A 24,467-nucleotide genomic window follows, 5' to 3' on the forward strand; every position below is an offset into this window, starting at 1 on the left:
CAGGGACATGGGAGAAATAACAGTGAATGACAGAAGTCTGATCTAAGATTAACCAGAGTCACCAAGCTAAGAAAATCCTTAAAAATTCTCCTGCTGCTGCATTAAAATCCCTCTCAAATCCCTGCTCAGCAACTTATTACACTGAATATAATGTAGATAAAAATTGACTATTATAAACAAATTTACTGTGACTTTTCCAGTAAGGAAGTAGTATCTCATTTCTTACATTTTTCTTACATTTAAGACTAAATTTTCAATCAGTAGTTCTCTTGATGGCAATACAAGACAAAGCAGATCCTAAGACTCCCCTCATCAAAGCTGTACCCATTCCTGGAGGGTACCCTGCTTCTGCGAGAGCATGGTGATCAGGAAACTATTTCAAATAAAAGGCTGTTAATCTGGCTCATTCTTCTGATTTGTTTCACTCTGCAAACAGATAACAAAGCACAGCAAGGAGACAGAAACTATTTGAGGTGGATTTCTAAATGGGAAAAGGCGATAGCACCTGAGCAAGATTTTTTAGCAGGTACACCAGTGAAGTCTTGCAACGTTTTAAATCAAGTTTAAGGCAAGCACCAGAACTACTGAAGTCTTATGTGCTCTACTAAAATGTTCTGGCCTCTCCCATGATGCTACTGGCGTCAGTTTGGGGAACTCAAAAATCAATTTATTTTTGTTTTTAAATTTAATCCTTCAATCTATACTCAACACTTGAAATGTTACACCTTATCAGTATGTTATAAGTGACATAGGAGTCAGTTTGCACTTTGCCACAGTTTCCTAGGGAAACTACTTATTTTCTTAATTATTTCATGTTTTTACATTCCCACTTATTTTTAGCCTTCTTTCTGTTTAATTTTGCATGAAAAAAAGAAAGATATTCAGTTTATTCACTTTGATGCATTCGACTCCTCCTTTTCCATGAATGTTACTCTGTAACACAATCCTATCAAATTGCTTAATACAAACTGAGACTATGATTAAGGCAAGCTGAAGAAAATCAGATGGCAACCTGTCAAAGCTTAAGCATAGATATGAACTCAAACTTAACAAAGGAGAAAATATGCAGAGTTCTGTCACAAAAAAACACAAGCTGAATTAAGCAAGATATTAAGACTTCACATACCTTGACTTAAAAAGAATAACTGTTTTTAATGAAGGGTTATCACCTCAGGCTCAGGACAAAAAGCAAGTGACTGCACCACTCTTAAAACTTCTCAGTGCTGATAAGACTTTTTCAGCTGTATTAATTTAATCAAAGTAAATTAAGCTTTCTTTTTAAAATGCCGCAATTACATAAACATCAAGTTCAGCAATGAGTACGTGTATGAAGATATAAAAACACTTAACTTTTCAGAAAAGCAGAAAACCACACTAGTAACATGATAAAAAAGATGATTACCTGACATATAGGGATCTCTTCTGGCTGGTTCGCAAAGATCCTGATCCTGAACTAATGCTACTGTTCATCATCTGCTCTCGTAAATCATGTATTTTAGCTTCAAAACGGCTGTATTCTGTAAGAGAGGAAAGCACTGCTGTTAATTTCCTCTGTACCTCTGGCATTAAATTACTCACAAAAATGCAGAAAATCTCAGAAAATACGTATTTGTTAGAGTTATTAAAATACAAGAGAAAGCTCCAAAATGCCAATGTTTTAATTAAGTTTTTTTTTTTTGTAATTAAAAATTATAGTCTTACATTTATCAACTGAAATAAAAATTGAAATACAACAAACGAACAAAAGCAAATTTCTGTTACAGAGATTTCACCATTCAATCTACAGTTTACAGTGACCAACTCCTTCCTAATTAAAACATAACTCTAATAATCACTTCATAGTAATAAAAAGACAAATTTTACCCCATGACTAAAGTAAAGCTTAGAATATATATCTAAATGCATATATTATAATCTAAATTATAGTTTTTAAATGCTAAGGATGTGAGAATTACAAGTTTCTGAAAGGCTGGAATTGAATAGATACTGCAATATTGCTGGACTTGACTAAGATTCAGGATTTAGCACTACAAGGTGGGGAATATGCTAAACATTATCTGAGTAAAACGTTACCATGGGACTTCAAGAAAGGAAAAAAAATCCAGAATTCTGGCATGAATCTCAATCCAATTGTAAACAGCACTAAGACATTCAAACTCCCTCTATATAATTATGTACAATGTTAATCCAGGAAAAACGGATTGTGTTCTTAAGCAGCACTGTGTACTAATAAAACTAAGATAAATGCATTTTATTTTATCTACAAAGGCAGACAGTAAAACATCAACAGTTTCTTCAGGATAAACTTATCCTAAAGCAAGGTACTTACATGTTGCCAGCATAAAATTGAACTCAAAACAAGTAAGTTTTTCCTTCCGTTCAATAGTTTGGACTTCAGGATCAACAGATCCACTTCTAAAACCTTTCTAGTTAAAGGAAATGCTCTACAGCCACCACCTTAGCCAGGAGACCACGTGATGCAAGATTACAACAAGTCAACATTGGGAGAGCCAGGGTGTGCACAGCCAGCAGCTGCTGAGCTGGGTAATTTGTGCTCTTCTCCCTGGCTGCACCTCATTCCCTGTGGGCAACAAATTACTACAGACATGCAAGACTGATTAAAAATGGCTCTAAGATCCAAAAAATCTTGAGGAAATCTCTGAACTGCACTTCCTTCAACAATCATCTTAAATACCACAATTTATCCTATTATTTTCTGTAGGACTTTCTCTCCACACACTTATCCGACAAGAAACTCCAAAACATACAGGTTAGCCAAGAGAGGAAGGAAAAAAATAAGTTATGGAAGAACTGTCTGTGAACTGGTTTCTGATATACCACTTCATTCATCCAGGTAACTATAAATCTAATATTCTAGCAATAGCTGCCGTAATTAACAGTGTGCAGCCTGCAGCTGTAAGAGTAGCCTTTTAGATAATCCTGCTTCTTGTCCTTGAAATCCAAAAGCCAGTAGTTATTAAGATAGCATCTTAATTTTTGAATTATCAATAGTGCCTCTGTACAAATGAGGTCCATATCAAATAATTTACCAGCACTAACCAAACTGATGATGATACCTGATGAGAAAAACTACTTCCACACTACTGATGTTATTACTAATATCAGAAGATTTTACCATGACAAGATGGCAACCTAAGAGGAATGTGAGAAAACAGCATTTTTTAGAAAGCAACATCCCCCAGGGGAAGGACCCAGACACAGAAAGCATGGCCTCCTCCTGCCGTGCCACTGCTGCACCACATGGTGTGGGTAAGTCACCTCATTTTCCTCAGCTTTCCCCCTTCCTCACTGCTGTTTTTCTTATCTACTTAGACTTAAGCCCTGAGACAGGAGCTTGCTTTTCACGAGGACTAATCCAAACAAGATTTCAGACAGTATCTGCAGTTCATTTATATGAACACACAGGTTCAAACTGAACTCATTTTTAACACAGCTGCTGTGTCTCTCAGAGGTAAAAACTGTATAATAATAATGACTAAGATGGAAAACAGTCTCATTTTACAGTGACAAGTGGGGAGCAAGCATTTTGCTTATCAAGAGATAGGTACTAAAACACAGGAATGAATCTGAGACATGCCCAACTTTTCCACACGATGAGACACTGCAGGTAGGGCAGGCAAAAAGCTCATTTCCTTCTTTTCTTCAGTCTCTCTCCCCAGACTAGACAGAGTCACATTTCAGAAGAGCTGAAAGCCAGTTCCTGAGATAAGGGAGAACACACTGCTAGTCCTTATGAGGAGACTGAACGCTGCCTGGAGTGAGGTCCTCTGAAGTCTTAACCAGTCATCTGAGTCTACTGTGAAGGGATACATTCTTTTCATTTTTAACCTGCCAATTAATTGAAAATTAACTCAAACAAGTGCATCATTAAAAACAAAAGTTTTTAAACACACTGTCTACTGACTGAAACACAGCTTACCCCAAAATTATTTATCTGCTCTAATTAACAACAAATAAGTTAATAAGGCAGAACACTGTTACAGTTAACAAACTTATACTCTCAGGACAGCTTGCATCGTAGAAAAAAAAATCATTAATTCTGCAAAGCTATTTTGCCCACAAAAAACTGAACATCTTCAATGTGATCACTTAATTTGTAAGAAATCAAAATTTCAGAGAAAGGGTCTGAGCAGTGAAGCCCTCCTGGACTGCCTCTGTGGTGAGCCACAGGGATGGTGAACTGTCTGTACCAGCTGTGGAAGGTAAAAGGAGGCAGCTATGACAGCTAATTTGGGCTGGAACACACAGCCTAGCAAAGAGAAATAGAACAGAAGACTACCTCAAGGGATAGAAAATTCAGAAGGAAAAGCAATTCATGGAAGCATGGATGTATGCACTGGGAACAGATGGCAGCTCAGCACTCAGAAGCAGAGATTCATTCCTACATATACTAAACCCACTAAGAGCTGAAAAAGTTCACTTTAATTAAAAAAAGTATGCCTCTTGCATCCCTCTTACCATCTGTCTGTGGAAAGCCCTCTTTTAGTGGGCCCCATTGGATCTATCAAAGCAGGTTCTGCTGAGAATTTTGTGCTGTTTTTTTTTTCCCCTTCTCTCTCAGGATACTCACAATCCTCCTTTATCGTGCTGCCTACAGACACACTGAGAAACAGAGCCTGGCACTAAGTTAGGAAGGCCACCATTACGTGGAAGGTTGGTACAAGGTGGGTGTGCTTCCAACTCTCAGCTGATGAGCCAGGACTGGCACAGCATGCAGCGCAGTGAAGCTGTGTTTATGAGCTCTGGTAATGAACTACCTCTGCCTCACAGCTACCAATACTGATATTTGATAAATTCATAGGTAATTCATATGCTTGTTACAGACTGCAGTATAAATTACAGGTGGTAGAGAAAGCCATGGAGACTATGCTGCTTGCTATGACCAAGCAATAACGTGTAAAAATATTAGGCATGAAAAGATACAATAATAAAAAACATTTTAAGTCATTTCAGGAGAGAGAGCACTTGGCTTCAACACCAGAATTTCTATACCAACGTGAACAGAGAGCAACCACAATGCATTCCACATGCTATCACTGGCTTTCACGTGCTCATGCCTCACCAATCACCTGCAAAACCTGGGCCACATCCAGACTAAAAAATTGCATTTGTATTTAGTTAAGAACTCTATCCACAGAACCTGCAAAATTCAGAAAGGGACCACATTCAGACACTGCCATTGCTGAAGTAAATTTACCAATCAATACCGCTGTAGGTTTAATGCATTTACAACTTGTAAAAGGCAGGACTCTTCTTAAAGAAAGACTAGAAATTTTATTTATTATCTTAAAGAGCAGAAGTGAAGATTTAAAGGATTAAAACATGAGTAAGCTGCTTTGCAATGTTATCTATCAGGACTATTTATAGCAGAACCCTTCTTCTAAGCTTAATGGGACAGACTTTAAAGGTACTTTAACTGACTAATCTGGATTATTCACAAATCAGTAGAACCAGGTGCAAACAAGCAGGAAAAAAAAAAAGAATGGATGGATAAGTAGAGATCACATACCTCAAAACATGGTAAAACACAATTTTAAATTATTTTAAAATGCTTTTCATTTTTTGAAATTGGGAAATGCTGAACTGGCTCCAGCAATTCATGTACTCCACCAAAATGTGATTGAAGCTCAGCTTCAATCTACTCCAGCAGCACTTTTGCAAATGGAAGACATGTATATCCAAGACAAATGCTCAGAAACATCTATAGCTCATGCACATGAAAGTGCTATCACTTCCCAGATTTCAGTTATTCTGTTTTAAATGCTGCTGGAAAACAGTGCATAAATAGCAGCATTGCAATGAAAAAAAATCATCTCAATCCTGGCCCTTGAAAGGTAAGATTTAACAAAGCATTACTTCCTCTTTTAAGACAAATTAGAATGAAAAACTACTTGGATCTTATTTTCAGTCAACATATATATTCCATAAAAAAAGAAAACAAGGAAATACAAGGAAAATGCAACTAAAAAACTGACTAGCAAGGTATCAGGTGTTGGGCTTAAAATATTGCATCTCATTTTGCAATGGGCCACCATGAATCACTTACATTTTCAGTAATCAAACTGGAAATAATACGTATGTATCAGCAACATACATAAACAATGCAAGTTCAGAAGAGGTGTTTTGTTTTGGTTATTTTGTTGTTGTGGTTGTTTTTTGTTTGTTTGTTTGTTTTGGGGGGGTTGCTTTTTTTGTTTTTTGGTTGTTGTTTTTTTTTTTTTTTTTTTTTTTTACACAATACATGAAAATCTTCTCTTGGGGACTTGGCCTCACCTTCTCCTAATCTTACACTGATCCTCCCAATCACCTAAGAACATTGGGCTAATCTGATCACTAAACCATCTCACTATTCTTTCAGAGAAGTGGATATAAAGAGATAGACTTGATCACACAAAATATAAAGAGAAGTATAGATTTTAATTTCTAAATAATAGGCAACTGATAGTTGACATGGAAAAAAAAAAAGAAACAACCAAAACTGTTCTACTAGTTAAAATACCATTTATTTTTTAAACTTCAGGTGGATTGTTGGGAAACAACGTGCTGCTATTATTTCCTGTAATAAAAGGCTTATTGGCATTTTGCCACTATTTTGAAGGAAGAGTCAAGTGACAAAAGAAAGAATGCTGATGCCAATTCATTTCGCCTGTTTTTGTCTTCTATGACCTCTAAGAGCAGACTTCACAGTTATAAAATATGTACTTAACTACCCAGTTTCAAGCTAGCAGAATACAAGAAAAAGTGTTTAATCCACAAAATTATTTCCTATCCAAATTCCATATTTTAAGTATTTTCATATTTTAAATGTATTTCTTTGGCTATTTTTCTTATTTTAAAATATTTACATGCACTCAACCTATGACAGAATTATGGTTGTGTACTGGCACCTTGTTCCCTGTCAGAATGGCCAAATCTAACTTTCTGGAAACGTTGAGGTAAGCCTGTATTATTACGCCATCCCCAAAACACAAATGAATGTTTCAGATGACCTTTTAACTTAATTGGCCATAATGGAAATGGAGGTGACCACGTGAAGTAAGGGGAAGAGGAAAACAGAGGCTGCACATCCCTGAACAGCACTATACTCCCCCTTGCTGCTCCTCTCCTCACTACATTCCCTTCACACTGCTGTGTAGCAGGATGGTAACAGCAACCAGCTCTGAATAGACACCCCAAGAGATGCACATGAATCTCAATAGCTTAGAGCTTCCATTCATTCTCTCACACGAATATCACATTTTTCTTACCATCCTACATTTGTGGAAAACCTGAAGACACACACATGCTCAAAAAAATAAAAAAGAAAAAAAGAAAACAAAACAATAAAAAAAGGAAAGGCACAGTGGCACTCCGCAGAGCTAGAGAGCAGCAGAAAAATGTAATGGCTCAGAAACCTCTACAAATGAGAATGGTTCATCAAATGCTTTTGTGCACTGGAGGAACACCATCTTCTTTAAAACTGCTTCGGGTAATGGTTCTTTGCTTTCAGTAGAACTCACTAAAAAGCAAAATCCCATTTTGTTCACAGATGATGTCCTAAAAGGAGAGAAAAATGCGCAGTGCCAGAGGGAGAATAACAAAAAGCTTCAAAAGGAATGGGAAAATGAGAACAACACCCTGACTTACCCACCACCTGTACAGGGTAATTCCTATCTCCCAGGCTTCTGCCCTTTTCCATCTTTCAGCAGCACTCTCTGATACGCACACAAAATGAGTGCGTGTATGTACCACACAAGTACGACCTAGTACAACCCAGTATGACTCAGTGTCTCACAACAACTGATTTTAGGTGAGCTGTCAGGCAAAGCATGAAATGCAGTCAGAGAAGACTGAAGCTAACTGGTTACAGTTGTGGCACAAGCGTACAGAAGTGGTGCCTGATGTACAAGCTGATTTAGCAAAGAATACTTACACAATTCCTCTTTGGCTTTCAGCTATCCCAAAGTGTGGGTAAGTGGCTGAAATGTGAGTGACTATAGGAGGCAAATTTTGTAAGGCATCACTAAAACATTTTTGAATACTGATGAAAAGCAAATGCATGCCCAGAACGATATTCTTAGGTATAAGATTACATTTGTTTTTACATTATTTCACTGCTTTCTGATTCTGTAACCAAGGAACACTTTGGATATTTAAGAGAAGAAGAAAGTCAGTTACATAATTTGAGCCCAAACGCAGTAACTGCAGTACCATTCAGCTATGTTAGCCTATCCAGGGTGTAGGCTATGTGCTCACTAAGCTATGTTGTCTAACAGGATTTGAGGAGACTGGGATATGGAAAATTCAATATCTTCCACGACAGGAGCTTTCCAATGATTTTTATTAATTTATATTAAACAGCCTAATGAGGCTTTTATACAAGAGAACTGCCTACAAAGTTTTTGTTTTTGTTGTCCCCACAAACCAGAGCAGAAAGACAGGAGGTGAACTTCTGAAAGATCAAATGTTGCAGGATGCTACAATATAAATTCACATTTCCAACCACATCTATGAACATAGAAACTGTCATATACAGTTACAAGAAGTGAAGTGAGCTGGTCCCAAGTGTCTTCCAAATGCTCCTATCAAACTGAATCTATTTACCCAGTTATAATGAGCACTGATGGATGTCTAGAGTCTCCTTGATCTGTCCTAGCTGTCAGCATCTTTTACTAAAGTCCTACTAGAATCATAAACATAAATAACACACATATCCAATAGAAGCAGTTAGAACTGACATTCTTCATCTTTAGAAAGATATTTGAGAAACACTGATGATTAACAATAATTTTATTATCTATTCATTTTAACATTTTTTAACCTTTTCTTGAATGGCAGAAACAAAAAGCCAGAGATAGAGTGTATGTATCATTACCAACTTAACTGAATCAAGTTAGGAGAAAACAAGACCATCAGCAGCTAAAGTTCAGATTTCTAGACAATCAGAAAATATATCTATTTTCATCAAATACACAATATTAGCGGGATTATATTTTCTACTTGGAAACTTGTATCTCAAGCAGACTGCTTTCCTTTAATAAAAAATAATCAGAAACCTTTAGGGAAATATTCTTCTTACTGATTCCTAAGCTGTGAACAGATAATATCTTATCCAAATAACTTCTTACACCAGATCTGAAAAAAGCTGACAGCTAGAGTTTCACACACCCTCTTTCTACAAGAAGTAAGAAAAAGATAGAGATAGCAGAAGTCAGACATAAGTAGCTAGAGCTCTCAGAGGTATGTGTATCAATTCAGACTTTGTCTCCAAACTACAATGGATCTCAATCCCCTACATACACTTTCCTTTCTCAGCACACCTCCAAAGGGTAAGGTAAACCCTGACACGTTTCCAACATTCCCATTCCAAATGGGGACTTAAAGCATTACTCCAGAGAGAAAAACTGGCACTTGGACAAAACATCTTAGAAGGAAAAAAAATCCTTCTAAGAAAAAAATGCCAGTTGTTTGTCTATAGATATTTCAAGAAACATCTCCCACAACTACTCTTTCAAATGGGTCCTATAATTCTCTGAGAACCACGTTCTCAATACAGCTCAGCTATATGCACTTTCATTCTGAATGCTCCAGTAATCATGAAGGAATTAGTGAAGCTTTAAGTTCGAAGCCTACAAGTGACAGTTACTGAGAAATTTGTAACAGAGGCAAGAGTCTGTTGCTCTAGGCAAGCCTCTGTGCAATGACTCAAAATCCTATCGGTCAAGCACCTCAAAGCATGTTTCAAGAAAATGAGTTACCAACTTGGACAGGCAGTAATGAAGAAAGCTGTTTTTCCAGTGCAGAAAGAGCAGGAACCATCTAAAACACTTATTCTTTCTTAGGAAAAGAGAGTTCCAACCTTTAGACTACGAAGGGATCCTTTGCTTTTATAAGCATGAGTGCCAGAAAAAGAGGACTGAAAAACTGCTTCTTTTAGGTGAAGTCTGAACACATTTTTTGGCAAGGAAGAAATAAAGTGGTTGTGTCTTAGAATATGTTCTTCCAGAGAAACATTTGTTCTGCTACTAGGAACCTCTTCTCAAAATATCTTTCTGGCAGAAGAAACAGCGACCAAGAATGCCCTCTTTTTACAAAAAAAAAGTGACCTGATCCTCAAAAGGATAACCTACAAGTAAATAAAAGCACAAGTTTTAACTCTTAATAAGAGATCATTAATGTTTGGGGCTACAAGGTGTAACAATTTGGCTCACCTAATGAGAACACTGTAGAATTAACAGAGGATGGGCCAAATGCATATCAGCAGAAATACCTGACAATTCACACACAAAGCCTAAGCAAACATGCCACAACAATGCTGATCTTACTATTATTTCCAGTCCTGTAGCAGAACAATTTACAGACTCAACATGTGAACAGGATGCACACACTCAAGACAATACAGGTTTGACCATGTGGGCTGGTTGCAGGGATTTGAGCATGAAGCAGACACAAACAAATAAGTTGGCCTTATTACTGACAAGAATTCCTGGACTGGAGAAAATAGGATACGATGTTAACACAGGTGGAGATGAAGAAAATGTGAAAGCTAACACTTCAAAGGCTCAGGGAGAACAAGATAAGAGTAAGAGAAACGTGTCTGAAAAGCAGAAAATAAGAATGAAGAAGAGTGTGCTGCAATCAGCTACCTAACAATTTCAGATGAATATGGCAGTTCTTGTTGATGTCCAGATAAACACTTACACTTACTCCTTGCTAGGACTGCTAAGGGAAAAGTTTTAAGGAAGCAAGGCTTCATGGTGTGCTACCCAAGTCTGTAAAACCACAGAACGAGCTGTTGACAGTAGTTCATAACAAGCCATCCAGAATTCCTTGTCATATGCATAACAATAGCACATGACCTTGCAGACTCTAGGTATGCATATCATTTTAGATTACTGAATTGTTAAAGTCTCAAATAGACAAAGGCATTTGAAACTTGCTGCAGAAGTGTTGCATGAGGACAATATTGCATTGTGATGAAACAATATTATTTTACTCCTGCAGAGTCCACAAGAATGGTTAATCAGCACTCACTGCAGTCTAATCCAGATCAGAAGAAATTGCTAGATAAATGGAAATACCAGCTTAGCATGAAACAGAGGAATGAAAATCTGAAGGTTTCTTTAGGTCATCTGAATCAACACAACAGAGTAGGAATTAGTCTTTTATCCTCCCAGTCATCAAGAAAATAAAATACCATATTAAAAGGTAAAGACAGAAGTAGGATATAAGCAATGCTGTGGTATTTCCACTCAGTTGTGGATTTACTGGCTTTCATGTTCTGATAGTGTTAACATTTAGAAAAGAAATCAAAATTCTGAACATGATCTCAGCAAGCAACATAGCAAGTTGTAGCACCAACGCCAGCTTGCAATTATGCTAACAGGTATGCATCAACATCTATGACATTATTTGTTTCTGTTATGCTCCAAAGAGGTTAGGTGGGGATGGGATGGGAAGGCATTTTAAATTATCTGATTTTCAAATTACAGAAGCAAAAGTCGAACGTGTGGAAACAATCTTACCTTCTGGACGGTACTGAGCCACAATAGTTACTGCTTGGCCTGCATTTTTCAAAGCCGTTGCTGCTTGCTCATGGGTCGCTGCCTTCAAGTCCACTCCATTTACCTACAAATTATACAGAAAATCCTTTTTACCCAAATAAATGTTTGTGTTTATCATTGTCAGCACAAATACAGATCTCATGAAAAAAAAAAAAAGTTAACTGGATACAAATAAGTTTCCATGCCTTGTTACGTTTCTCTGTTATCAACATTATGAGATAGTTAACATAAACTAGGATTAGTGATCTTTACTAAAATCAAAAGACAGTGAATCCTCTCTTGCACGTACCCATCTGTTAAGAAACAAATTATCACAGTATATCACTTCATAAATTTATTATCGCTAGGTCAATTTTCTTGTTTAAGATCTTTTTCTTTCTTTTAAAGGTCACACACTGAATGCTGCCTTCTGTGATGGTTCACTTCACCTTTCCACAAAGAACTTCACGGAGCTCCTTACTGGAAGCATGCCTACAAGACCATTGTGCTTAAAATTCAGTGACAGACCTCATCCTCCATGAAGCTGTCTCGCTGCTTTCACTGCAGCCATTTTAAAAAGTCTCAGGAAAAAAAAAAATCTGAAGCAGAAATGTGTCAATCATAGTTCAAAAGTATTTTTCACTGTTAGATGTTAAAATAAAGATGTACTTTATTTTATTCATCAGAATTTTAATGACTGCAAAGCCAAAATTATTTTTTTCCTTCTTAAATATTTACCAAAACACAATGTAATTGTTCTGAGAAATTACTGTTCGTAAATTAAGCCATTTCAAAAAGACACACAAGATCTTTATGACCTTCAGCAGTAATACAGAAAAGCTCCTCAGACAGGTATGAGATGGGTGCAATTAAAACTAGTGGGAAGTTTTGCAGTTAATCCAGGAAGTGAAGCAACAATTTTCAGACATTGCTGCAAAGTGCCCCCATCTCATTAAAAGGCTTGTTTATGCAGACTGCATTCTTCCCATTTGGACACACACACACACACACCCCAGATACCAGTAAAAACAACTCAAAGTCTTATAATTTTTCACTCTCAATAACACACGAGATAGAAACTTGCCATTTTCACTGAGAAACTGAGGCAGACTAACATCCTCAAAGATACTTTATAAATATGTTGGCAACTATTCCATTGCCTCAAATTCAGCTCAGTTAATGAATCATATTCTTTGCACTTGAAATGTATTATCTGGCATTGGTATCAAAAGTAGGGAAAACTTTTTTGTTGCTGGTGTTTAAATAAAAGAAGCAAGAATTCCTACAGAAATTATACGATCGCCTTTCCTAAGCTCTCCACTGAGGTCAGCTGGTCCTCCGGCAAGGATGAAAGAGATGAAAATTCCTTCTCCATCTTCTCCTCCAACAATGTTGAAACCGAGACCCGTTGATCCTCGATGCAGGACAACCTTTCTAGGCTCCCTGGATGAAAGAAAGGAATGCCAACACTTAGTCACAAGTCTTGAATAAAAGTAAAATAAATAATTAGAATAGCAAAGCAGTCATCTGAGATAAAAAGTGTTGAAAAGTCAGGTATCAAAAATAATAGATTTAAAGCAACACTGTCTCCCCTAGAACCAGTTAGATTTTCAAATATTTTCTATTATCTGTACACTTTCTATTTTGCTTGTAAATGCAAAAAACCTTCCCTGCTGTTAGGTGAACAGAACTATCCATTTGTATGTGCGTATTCTAAATTCCTGTTGTGCTGCTAATTCAGCACTACTTGATAATATTTAATTCTTTCCATATTGTTCAAGATCCTGGAACAATCTAATGGTAATAAAAACACTATTTTCTGTTTCTGAAACTTACCAATTAAATTCTAATGGAAAAGTTAATAATGAAACGTTATGTCCTTGCTGCTCTAATTCCATGCTAGTTGGACATAACAATACATAGCAAAGACAGAAACTGTAGCATTCTCATGTGTATTTGCAATTTCTTTGCAGAAACTGTAACTGAAATAGTTAAATCCAAGCCAAGCTGTCTTCATTCTTGGCTTCCTGGCTTGGATTAGGAAACAAAAGAAGAAATGCTGATCAAGTTAAAAGAGTAAATTCAATAGATACAGCCAGTCAACATCTAGCACAGAAACACTCCCTTCAAAAATCTGCTGTTTTATCCAGTAGAATAAAAGCATGGATGATTTCAGAAACAGAAAACTTTTAAAACAGCAACTGTGCACTACAGTTAAAAATCACTAGAGAGCACTAAAGAACAATTAACGGACATTCTTAAATATTTGGAGACATGAATTATTAATTCATAGGGTAAACTAAGATGCTGCAATTTTCCAAAACAAAAAATACAACCTAATCCAACTCTTAAAACTGCTCAATTTCTGCACAAGCTTTTAGATCAGTTTAGCATCAAATTCCTAAATTTCACCCGCTGTCAGATTTGTCTTTTCAGAGTGCTGTTTTATTACATACATACGACACTGTGAAAACCTATGTATATAGCTCTGGATCACAATAACACAGATAAGCTGCAGTAAGAGAACTTATATACATGGCATCTTTTTACATATTATTCAAAATATCTAAGCCTCGTTCTGGGATGAAAGCAGTGGAAAAACAGAAGGTAATTTCAAGAAAAACACCTAGAGCCCTCTTTGAATAGCCATTACATTTCAAAGGAAGCCTAAAAATCTCAGAAGCTTTGAGAAAAGCTGTACTCTTATAACATAAGTAATTAGCAATATCATCAGACAGACAGAGTCACTGTTGCATCCATGCCCACCTAACCATAAGCTAGAAAATGCAGACACATCTGAGGCTCTCCTCATTCTCCAGCGTAACCATCTCACTTATGTTTCAGTCTGGGTAGACTCCATCTCAGAAACCGAATGGCACTACCCATATTAGACACAGACCAGTGACACAGACTTCAGCAACAATATACTGAAAATGCAGTGGAACATTCCCAACTTGCAGGATAGAAAAGTAGCAAAATTAGATGAGCTTTATTGATGAACAAAAAGATTAATGCAATCTTCTACTGAATCAATGAAGTAATGAACAGTTGTTAATGGGAAGGATTAAGAGCTCTCTAGCCATTCTGGATTTATTAATCCACCAAAATAAAATAAACCCTTGTCTGAAAAAGACATATTGCTGGCTTCAGAATAATGAATCATCTCTGGTCTGTTAATTCTACCATCCTAAAAAGCTACTCATGAAGCATTTCAGAAGGGCATTCTGATTTTAATACTACTCCAAGAATGACACATCATGTATACACTTTTTTTATATATCCATTTTGTTCCTTAAAACAGTATTTAAAGTGTAAGAAAGAGATGCACTTATGTTTTGAAATATCAACATTTTCCCCACAAACACATATTCTGAGCTTCCCTGGGTAACTAATGTAGCTTTTCTTCTCCATTACCTGGTGATCTCATCATCGCCAAGCATTCCCTTCGGAATTGGTGAATATCGCCCTGGAGATGTTGGGGGAAGGGTCTGTCCTAAGTAGGCAGATGGAGTGATATGGTTGTCCACTGGTTGAGAATAAGCTTCAAAGAGGAAGAAAAATAAAAGTAAGCATTAAGACAAGAATGAGAAAGCTGTTGGAACTGAAACAAAATATTACATGGAGTGACTTCTAAAAACAAAATGTAAGATGTAATGTTACATATTCCAAACTGACAAGTAGCCTACTTTTTTCTTTTAGAGATCTGATGTGGAGTATCCCACCCAACATCTCTAAGATACTGTAGGCTATTCTGACTATCAGATCTAAACAAGAAGGAATGTTAAATTTCTTGGACGCTGAACATGATCATCTTGAAATGACAACACAGGTGTTGGTAGAGATGCTCAGCCAACAGCTCACGTTAAGACACAAAGGCAGGATTATTCTACCTCCTGTTTTTCTAAGTAATAGGCATCAATTTACTGAGACAGATAAACAACCTTGAGCAAAAAAAAAAAAAATCAGCTGTACTGCAAGGATCAGCTGCATTGATTAAAAAGAGTGTTATAAAGATTTAGTCTAACCTCTTGTACAACTTTGAGCAGTCCTCCACACAATATGCCTAAGTTTTGCCTGAGCCACAACACCCACACTAGAAAAATTTATCAGATTAATCCTTACAGTAGTTGGAAAATGTACTATAATTCTTTTTCTGAACATTTTCCTGACTCTGTGATATTCTACAACATGCACACTGCAGTTAAATTTGGTGGTTTTAAATAGCACATTCTGAACCCATTCAGTAATATCCTGAACTCACACTCATTTATACAAATACATTATTCAACATTTCTTCCAGGACCCACTTAATGATCAACATTTATATTCAGATTATTGAGGTAATTTAGATTCACTGCTGATATGTGACTTATTTCAGAAGGCTATTAGTTATGACTACAAAACACACAAATCAGTTTAGCTGTCAATGCAACTAGCCAGTTGCATGGCAGCAGTGATTGTGATCCCAAAATTTATTGCCATGAGTAATATACTTCATGTTCTGCAGACAGTGCAGGTACCGTACCAGTAGGTACTGAGCAGAGCACCACTCTATGTCTGTGACAGTGTTTATTTAAAATTAAAACAAAAAACAACCAACCAAACAAAAAACACACAAGCAAAACCAAAGGTGGATCTGGGCAGTGAACACTGCAGGCATATATTTGGGCAGTAGGGATTCATGACTTTATGCTACGATGCAATTAGCTTCAATGAACTGAGTCACCAGCTCATCTACTAGTTGGGATAAATTTATTCTCTGCATAAGAAGTGAGCCTGCAGCATGCCCTTATGCATGCTGCTAGAATTAATACTACTTTAAAAGTACTTATTGATACAGACAGTAGTGTTATGGTTTTACGATTGTTGTTGCATTATTGATATTCCACATCATAACAATACAAAAACAGAATTATCACCCCAAGGAGACTATTAATTTCTAGTCAGTAAGCCTTATACCAAGTTATTTTTTCATCGTTGTAGAGGTAGGGACTTTTTCGTGCACGTGCTTTTATTTATTTATTTATTTTAAAGTAATCTGGGAAACTGAGGAATTAGTAAGTATGACCTTTGCTAATATTAGGGTATCATTACATCACCAGGAGTTGGCCAGTTTATCAGGAACCAGGTCCCTCTCTAACTTCCTCTCCCGAAGCTTCCTTGAGCCTTTGCCTCTGCCCCCCAAAATAGATTAACAGAGTAAAAGATCCCAATGATCAAAGGTACAGGAGTAATAGGTAAGATACCTCTATGTTTGTCACATGACCATCCACAAAAATGTAATTGTATTACTTCAGTACTACCAGGCAAACTACAGATCATGTTCTCTCTGTTTCAGAAAATCTAAATTCCAAGTGAAACATATGAGAAGAAGTCAATTACAACAGACAGAGAGAAAAAAATACTCTCTTCCACAGAAACAGTGGGAAAGGCTGAAGCACTGGATAAACTAGATTCCGTAACTTAAAATGACTGCTCTTTAATCATAGACAATAGCATAAAACAGAGACTGAATAAATGAAGGCTGAAAATTCGTTTTGTATCAGTGAACGGAGCCTTCAAGAATACCATTTTAGTAAGACAGTGAAGACAGAAAACTTAATTAGCTCCACACTGCAATTCTTTGGGCTTATAAATAGACTGAAAGTACTGTAGCTATCACCAACAAGGTGATAGAAGGCTTATAAGGTACTTCTATCCTTTGCTTATTTTATTTTTGTTATTGCCCATTACATACTGGTTTAGATTGTATATCTGGTTTGTTCTGAGTATTCCTTCTTACATATGAGGTACTACTACCTGTACATATCAGTGCTAAGTATCTGATGTCTATTACTTATATCTAACAGAGAAATAAACAAACAAAAACCCTAAAATAAGTCAAAAAACATGTTGCTTTTTCCCCCAGAACCAACTTATAGGAAGAGGTAAGTACAAGTAGTCCTCAAGAATCCATGTATTCATTTTATTATTGGATAAATACCAAATTAAACAAATAGATGGCAAATAACATTTGAAAATTCTTTCTACCTATTAGTAAGGAAAGGTTTCCTCGCTACTACTTTAGCCTAGAGTGAATGAATTAGAAACTGAAGAAAAGGTCAGCAGTAAAATGTATTCACAATATTCAATATGATTTATAACAAGCTATTTAAGAGTAAATCCTTCTGATGTTTTAAGTCTTTAACAGTAGCACTAGAATTTGCATCAGCAAACAGCAGTATCATTGAGATGAGCTGCTTCTGCAGTTGCTGCCAGTTGCTTTCACTTCCATTTTAAGGACAAAAAAAAATCCATGTAATATCTAAACTGTGTTATTAATCATTGTTTATTCATCTGCATTATAAAAAAATATATCAAAAGTAAAGTAATAGTTCAAGTTTATGTTGATATATATGGGTATTTATATATATAGCTTACATTTACATATAGCTTATATTTATATATTTTTATATTTACAATATATTCATAGAATACATGGAATTTTGCAGGTTTTAGAGGTTAAGACCTTCCCTTCTCCTCCCAGACTAGTTTTATTCATGAATTGCGTATGCTTGAAAAGTCCATAAAATAGAAAAAAAACCAAAAACTCAGAACATCACTAACTGCTGCCTGAAACATATTCCATCCTTTCTCAGAAGAGAACAGAAACAGACAGAAGAGTCCCACTGGTGAAATCTTTTCAGCACACTGGCTCAAGGACCTTATTCCATTTGGCATAATTTTATTTATAAATTATCAAATTACCTTGGTAAACCATCTTCCATCAAATTTACATAACAGTGAGGGTTAAATATTAATAAGCTTTAAACTTCAGCTACTAAGATGAGGTATATTCAAGCCTTAAAAACACGCCATGAAGAAAAGCTAAACTTACAGTTTGTGATGTCAGGAGGGGCATAACTATCATTCATGAACATGCTGGTGGGTTTTGCAACTTTCAGATAAACAAAGTCAGAAGTGTTTTTTAAGGCAGTCACTGCTTCTTCATGAGTAACTTCTTCTAAGCAAACACTATTCACCTAAAGGAAAAAAGAAACAAATTCTCAATACAAAAAAAAACAATGCAGGTTTTCATATGACACTCACTGAAATCTCTTGAAGCAATCTAGCATTGGGAGTCTTTATTATGATTCATATACCAAAGACACAATTGGCCCAGCTACATAAAAGATGCTGCTTAGTGCTCTGAAATATTATTAAAAGTCTTTGCTCCAGATATTATAGTAAACTGCATTGACAGTCACACTGGAAAAGTAGAAAACACGACTTTGGAAAACAAATAGGGCAAATAGCACATCACAAATTTCATAAGCATACACAAAGCTGTCTCCATTTTTCTTTGCTTTTCATTTTTAATTAATCCTCTCAATTCAAATCAAAGCTAAGCTCACACTACTATCTACCACAGTGAACAATACCCACGTTATGGTACACTACCTCAGACATCTGCCTAAACCTACAACTTATCTTTTTATTGGACTGCCAATTTAACTGTACAAAAGAAAACTCTTAGATGCTCATTTTTATCACTGGTACACAGATACGCACTTCCTATGATGCAGATTTAAAATAATCTTTTTAATATTCATTTCTGCAAAGTTCTCCACTAACACATAGCTTAATCATAAACTGAGTCATGTCCTTACCAAGTCTAAAAGTAAATACTCCATTAAAATCTTTACTTACAGCTAAAAGTTTGTCACCAATTTGAAGTTTTCCATCTTTATGAGCTGCCCCTCCTTCAATGATTTTGGTTACATAGATGCTGTTGTCTCCAGGTATATGCTGATTTCCTACACCACCAGCAATACTGAAACCAAGACCTGCTTGAAGATAAAGTAATTCCTCAAGAAACCTTATAGCATTCCCTAGATTCAAATGACTGTATGAATAGTAATGCTATCTATATATCATACATGAGTAAATACATACGCACCCACACAAATACATATAAAAAGACTAGGTTGTTGCTGAAATAATACTGGATAACTTTCCAAGTGAACTTTATGATTTTCAAGAAAGTTTTGGAAAAGCTGTAACATTCACAGAAGTTCTGATAATCAAATTATCTTCTTCGTGCATTTTGAAAGACACACATAGAAAACCTATAGCATCATGACATATGTTTTAAAAACTGCTTTCCACGTACCTGTGTATAGAAACAGAAGAATATGCTAAATCTTTTTTTAATCTCTCAAAGATCTAAGCAATTGCTATTAAATATTTTACTCCTGTTTATAACATACTTGAAGATTACTAAAAGCTATCAGCAAAATAATTGAACTACACTTTTTTAAAAGTTCAATGAAAAATACACACTGTACACGAACAACTCCAGGACAAACATGGATGAAAATTTGTGATAATGTTCACCTTAATTTGCATTATTTTGCATGTACTAGAATTTCACAAGCAAGGTACTGTGCTCTTTAACTATCAAATGCAGAAATCTATCGACTCTATCCTTCTCTTGCAGCAAGAGTTTTAGACTTTCTACATACCTTTAGGGCCTTTTACAAGCTTTATTTCCACTATTTTTTCTGTCACTGGTTTTCTTCTTTTGACATACAATCGTACAATTGATCCCGCTTCTTTTAATGCTTCAACTGCTTTGCTGTGTGTCACATCACGAACATCAACCTCATTTACTCGTAGAATACAATCATTAACCCTAGAGACAGCAATATTTATGTTCAGCTGTTGTGTTATAGCAAAGCAGACTCATCAGGAGTCCAATATTCTATCTAAAATACACTAAAACACATGTTAACACAGTCAGATACATCGATTCTGCTTCAAGGCAATGTCATAAAATTAAACATGAATGCTTAAAAATAAAGCAAAAATAATTGGAAAATATGTAAATGGAATATTTATTTTGTCCACAATTTCAGAGGACATTCTTTAAAAGAAACACAAGATAGAATTTTGAAGGTGAACTACCTTTCGTTTAGAGCTATAAGAAAGGGTACTTAAAAAAAAAAATCAGACACCAGGTCTTATAAAATGAGAATTCACTAGTTTTAAACCATGATATGAACAAGACAAGCTCCTTTCCTGCTTTCCACAAGCTATTTAAGTGCTGGCTTTCCTTTCCATTTAATGTGTTGCTGTAGTAACACTGAGCTCTCATTACAGTAAGTAGAATGTCTGACCCACTTGTCACTAAGTTCTGCCAGATGTATCTTCTGACAGTGCCAAACAGGCTAAAACGAAGTCCTGAAATAATCTTAATAAGACTAAAACAGTTAAGTCACCAGGCATTTGCACAAAATAAGTTCTCAACAGCATAGGACACAAAAAAAGCTGGTCCTACAATCAGCTTTTTTATTTTTAAACAAGAGTTTATTGAAGGACTGCTCTGGATCTAAAAGTAATTTCAAATAATTCATAAATACAATTTGTTATTAATTTGTAACTTCGAGTTGCAAATATCACTTGCTACTACCTAACCATGTATCAACATTTCTTTACTACAAGTTAAGTACAAGTATCATCACACAATAAGAAAATGAGGGGTACTATAGAAGTATGGCTTTTGAGGATATACAGGATCTCTGAAAAATAAGATAAAGAAAGAAACCAAGCACATAAGAGCAATGAATGCATATAAGCCCAATCATAGAATCATAGGGGTTGGAAGGGACCTCTAGAGATCATCAAGTCCAACCCCATGATATCATATATGATACCATGATATCATGATATGATATCATATATGAGTAAATGTGTACATGGATAACCAAGTGTTACCTAACCTGCCTACCTAAGCTTTTCCTCTGCATACTGAATTAGGGACTACAGAAAATTTATCAATTTACACTACCAAATTAGGAAGATAAAGTTCACTCAAGTGAGTTAACTTAGATGCAGATTTTCTTGATTGAAAATTGTTTTTACATGGTCCAAGCATTTTTCATTATTTACAAAATACTTCTGTAAGAAAAACTTGTTTAAAATGCAGTGTAATATGATAACTGAAGCAAAGAGAAAACGTTCTATCAACTGTTTGACAAAATAATAATAAACATTTAGCAACCTGATACAGAAAATCATCATACCGTAATCTTCCATCCTGTGCAGCTGCACCTCCAGCTATAATTTTTGTAATGAAAATACTTGAATCATCCCCAATATGTGGGTTGTCTGTGCCACCTGCAATGCTAAAGCCAAGTCCTGAATTTCCCTAAAAAGAGTGGGGGAAAAATACATTTATTTTTTTTTTTTTTAGGAAAAAAAATAACCCTATATCTGGTTCAATATAAAACTAAATTTATACAATATAACTGAAAAAAAAAATAAAGTAACTGTCAACTTGTGATATCAAAATGTGTAGATTTTTCATACTTATGTGTTAAAAACCCCAAATGACAACACAACCACAGGATGACATTTAGTGTATTACCCTTTCAAGAGTAATTTCTTCATACTCATAATCTGCATCTGTGCCATTGACCTAAAAAGAAACAAAACCAAGACTTAGAGAATTTTACACATTCTACAATGCAATTTGCTATGCTGGCAGCTCATTCCAAGTCAAATCTCAGCTGGTTCACACTGATCAGTGAGCTCAGGAGTGTGATTTTTCACACCGCTCTGTACATGCATCATCAAGGCAGTTTCTGTATTAGTTTAAATGTAAAGGTTCCATGAGCCGACTGTTTCACATGGATCCTGCAAAGCAGAAGCCTATTTTTGCCTTCCCCACAAAAAATGCTCTTGCTGTTTCTCAGGCCATAAGGCAAGTTAGAAGTGAGAAAAAAGAAGGGGTTGTAGGGTAAAGGAAAAAACTGCATGAAAAAAGAGAGCTGAATTTTCAAACTATTGCTCCTCACAGACCAGAGAAAAACTGCAGACTGATGCTTCAGATTATTTCTTACTAGAAATGAATGAAAACCATCTAAAGCAAGATTCAACAACCATTTATGCTAATATTTATCACGTTACATATACACTCAAGTCCAAGAAATCACAATAGAACCAAAACCAGAAGAGCTTAAAATAATATTTTATGAAGTCAGATGAGCAAAAATACTAGGAGTAAGCCACAGTGAAGAAAAGAGGAGCCTTGTTTGCCCACAATTTAGAAAGGATATCCCCATTCTTTGCTGCCTACAGAAGCACAACACAAAGAACAAGTGACAAATATCTCAATTAAAAAAAAAATTAAATTCCAAATTTCTTAACTATTTTTAATGGCTTAGCTCTTTAGGAAGCAATACTAAACAAGATAGGAAATAACATTTCTATCACTGTTTTACAAAGAATCTTCTCTATCCTTATTCCGTATCTGTTACTTCAACCTGAACAAAATTAAGACCACATCTACAGCATTCCTCATGTTTGTAAAACATGAAATAAATTAAATTAAATATATTTATTTCAGCTCCCTGAACTAAGGACTCCATAATTTCACAGGCTGTCTAGTATCAGGCTCATTTACGCCTCAATATAGTTTTTCTTAACCTCTAATTACATTTCCCTTTACTGCAATATAGCCTGTATCTATTTCAGACCTAACAGATCACTATCTTCCTCTTTGCACCGTACTTCAAAAATGATATGTCCTAATAGTTTGTTCAATGCAAAAGATACTCTGTTTTTAACATATGATATTTCTCCATTAAAAGGGAAAAGGTCTTGACCTTCTGAATACATGAAACGGGATCCATTACCACAACAACACCGAAGAAGCCACTGTGTGATGAAGACGTTTTTATGTTAGCATAATCCTTGAACTATTATCTACAAAAATGACATGTGGTAACTGAACCACTCATCTAGTATTACAGCACCCGGGATAGGATTCACAATGACTGATCATCACCTGACTTTTTTTTTTTTTTAATAAACAAGGATGATTAATCATTTCCCTGTTTCCATTAACAAAAACGAAGTCTAATAGGTCTAGCAATCTATTTTTAAGTACAAAACTCCAACTCAAATTTAAAATATATTCCAGGTAACAAGTAAAGAAGAATGTCCATCATTTTTATCTTTTACTTCAGCTCAGCTCCCCAGTCAATATTCTCATCAAAATGATTTTATCTAGTGAACTAAACGTGAGCACAGGCAAGAGCAAGGGTACGTGTAGTGATAAAAATCACAGTCCTACTTTTTGGAAGTTTTGAAATGATCTTGGATCTGCTGAAGCAAGCAATATTTTTCTTTCATACAGGAATGGTGCCTGCAAAATTACAGTATATTTTGGAAATGCTGTAATTATGCCACAATTGAAGACTAGCGATTTTCTTTGAATGCGAAGATCAATTAGTATTTCAGCAGATAGTGATAGGAAAAGGGGAAATGGTTTTAAACTAAAGGAGGGAAGATTTAGATTAGATGTCAGGGGGAAGTTTTTCTCAGAGAAGGCACTGAGATGCTGGCACACACTGTCCAGAGAGGTTGTGGCTGCTTCATTCCTGGAGGCATCGAAGACAGGGTGCTGGACAGCCCAAGGCACTGCTTGATCTACAGGCTGGCAACCCTGCATGCTCCAGGCAGTTGGAACTTGGTGATCCTTCAGGTCTCTTCCAACCCAAGCTATTCTATGATTCTCAGCAGCTTTATAATTCAGATAACAAGAGCTGTATCCTCGAACATTTTTTCATTGACAACTTCCTAGATTTAGGTGGGTTTTGTTCCTACTAGCAGGAAATCTTTCACAGTTAATGTTTTACAGATTCATGATGCAGTTACCCCACAGACAAGATTTTATGTTACATGCCACATAACAATTCCATTACATATAATGGGAAACTAGAAAGGTATGTCTAGGTTCTTTTCCTCCTATGCTTACGTTGTTGGTTAGACTATAGCTAGCTATGGTTTTGTAAACTGGTAGTTTAGATGGCTTATAATTTTGAATGTCAATTTGTTCTGTTAGTCCTATTTTCTATTGCTATTACCTACTGCTCTGCT

General features: G+C 35.8%; 1 protein-coding gene across 9 annotated transcripts in view; it reads right to left on the reverse strand.

Moving 5' to 3' along the window:
• The window catches only part of DLG1 (discs large MAGUK scaffold protein 1), a 129,963-nt gene that overhangs the window by 21,133 nt on the left and 84,363 nt on the right, over window positions 1–24,467 (reverse strand). For all 9 annotated transcript variants that reach the window (XM_065747834.1, XM_065747829.1, XM_065747833.1 and 6 more), the window contains 9 exons: window positions 21,952–22,002; window positions 21,608–21,732; window positions 20,048–20,217; window positions 19,233–19,369; window positions 18,421–18,565; window positions 14,958–15,084; window positions 12,830–12,986; window positions 11,526–11,628; window positions 1,403–1,517 (listed from right to left, as the gene is read on the reverse strand). In XM_065747834.1, coding sequence (XP_065603906.1) covers window positions 1,403–1,517; window positions 11,526–11,628; window positions 12,830–12,986; window positions 14,958–15,084; window positions 18,421–18,565; window positions 19,233–19,369; window positions 20,048–20,217; window positions 21,608–21,732; window positions 21,952–22,002 — 1,130 coding nt within the window. The remainder of the gene's footprint in view (window positions 1–1,402; window positions 1,518–11,525; window positions 11,629–12,829; window positions 12,987–14,957; window positions 15,085–18,420; window positions 18,566–19,232; window positions 19,370–20,047; window positions 20,218–21,607; window positions 21,733–21,951; window positions 22,003–24,467) is intronic.

The sequence above is a fragment of the Cyrtonyx montezumae genome, unplaced genomic scaffold (genome assembly GCF_038088225.1).
Source record: "Cyrtonyx montezumae isolate F1298 unplaced genomic scaffold, pur_monq_1.0 scaffold_5, whole genome shotgun sequence".
NCBI lineage: Eukaryota > Metazoa > Chordata > Aves > Galliformes > Odontophoridae > Cyrtonyx > Cyrtonyx montezumae.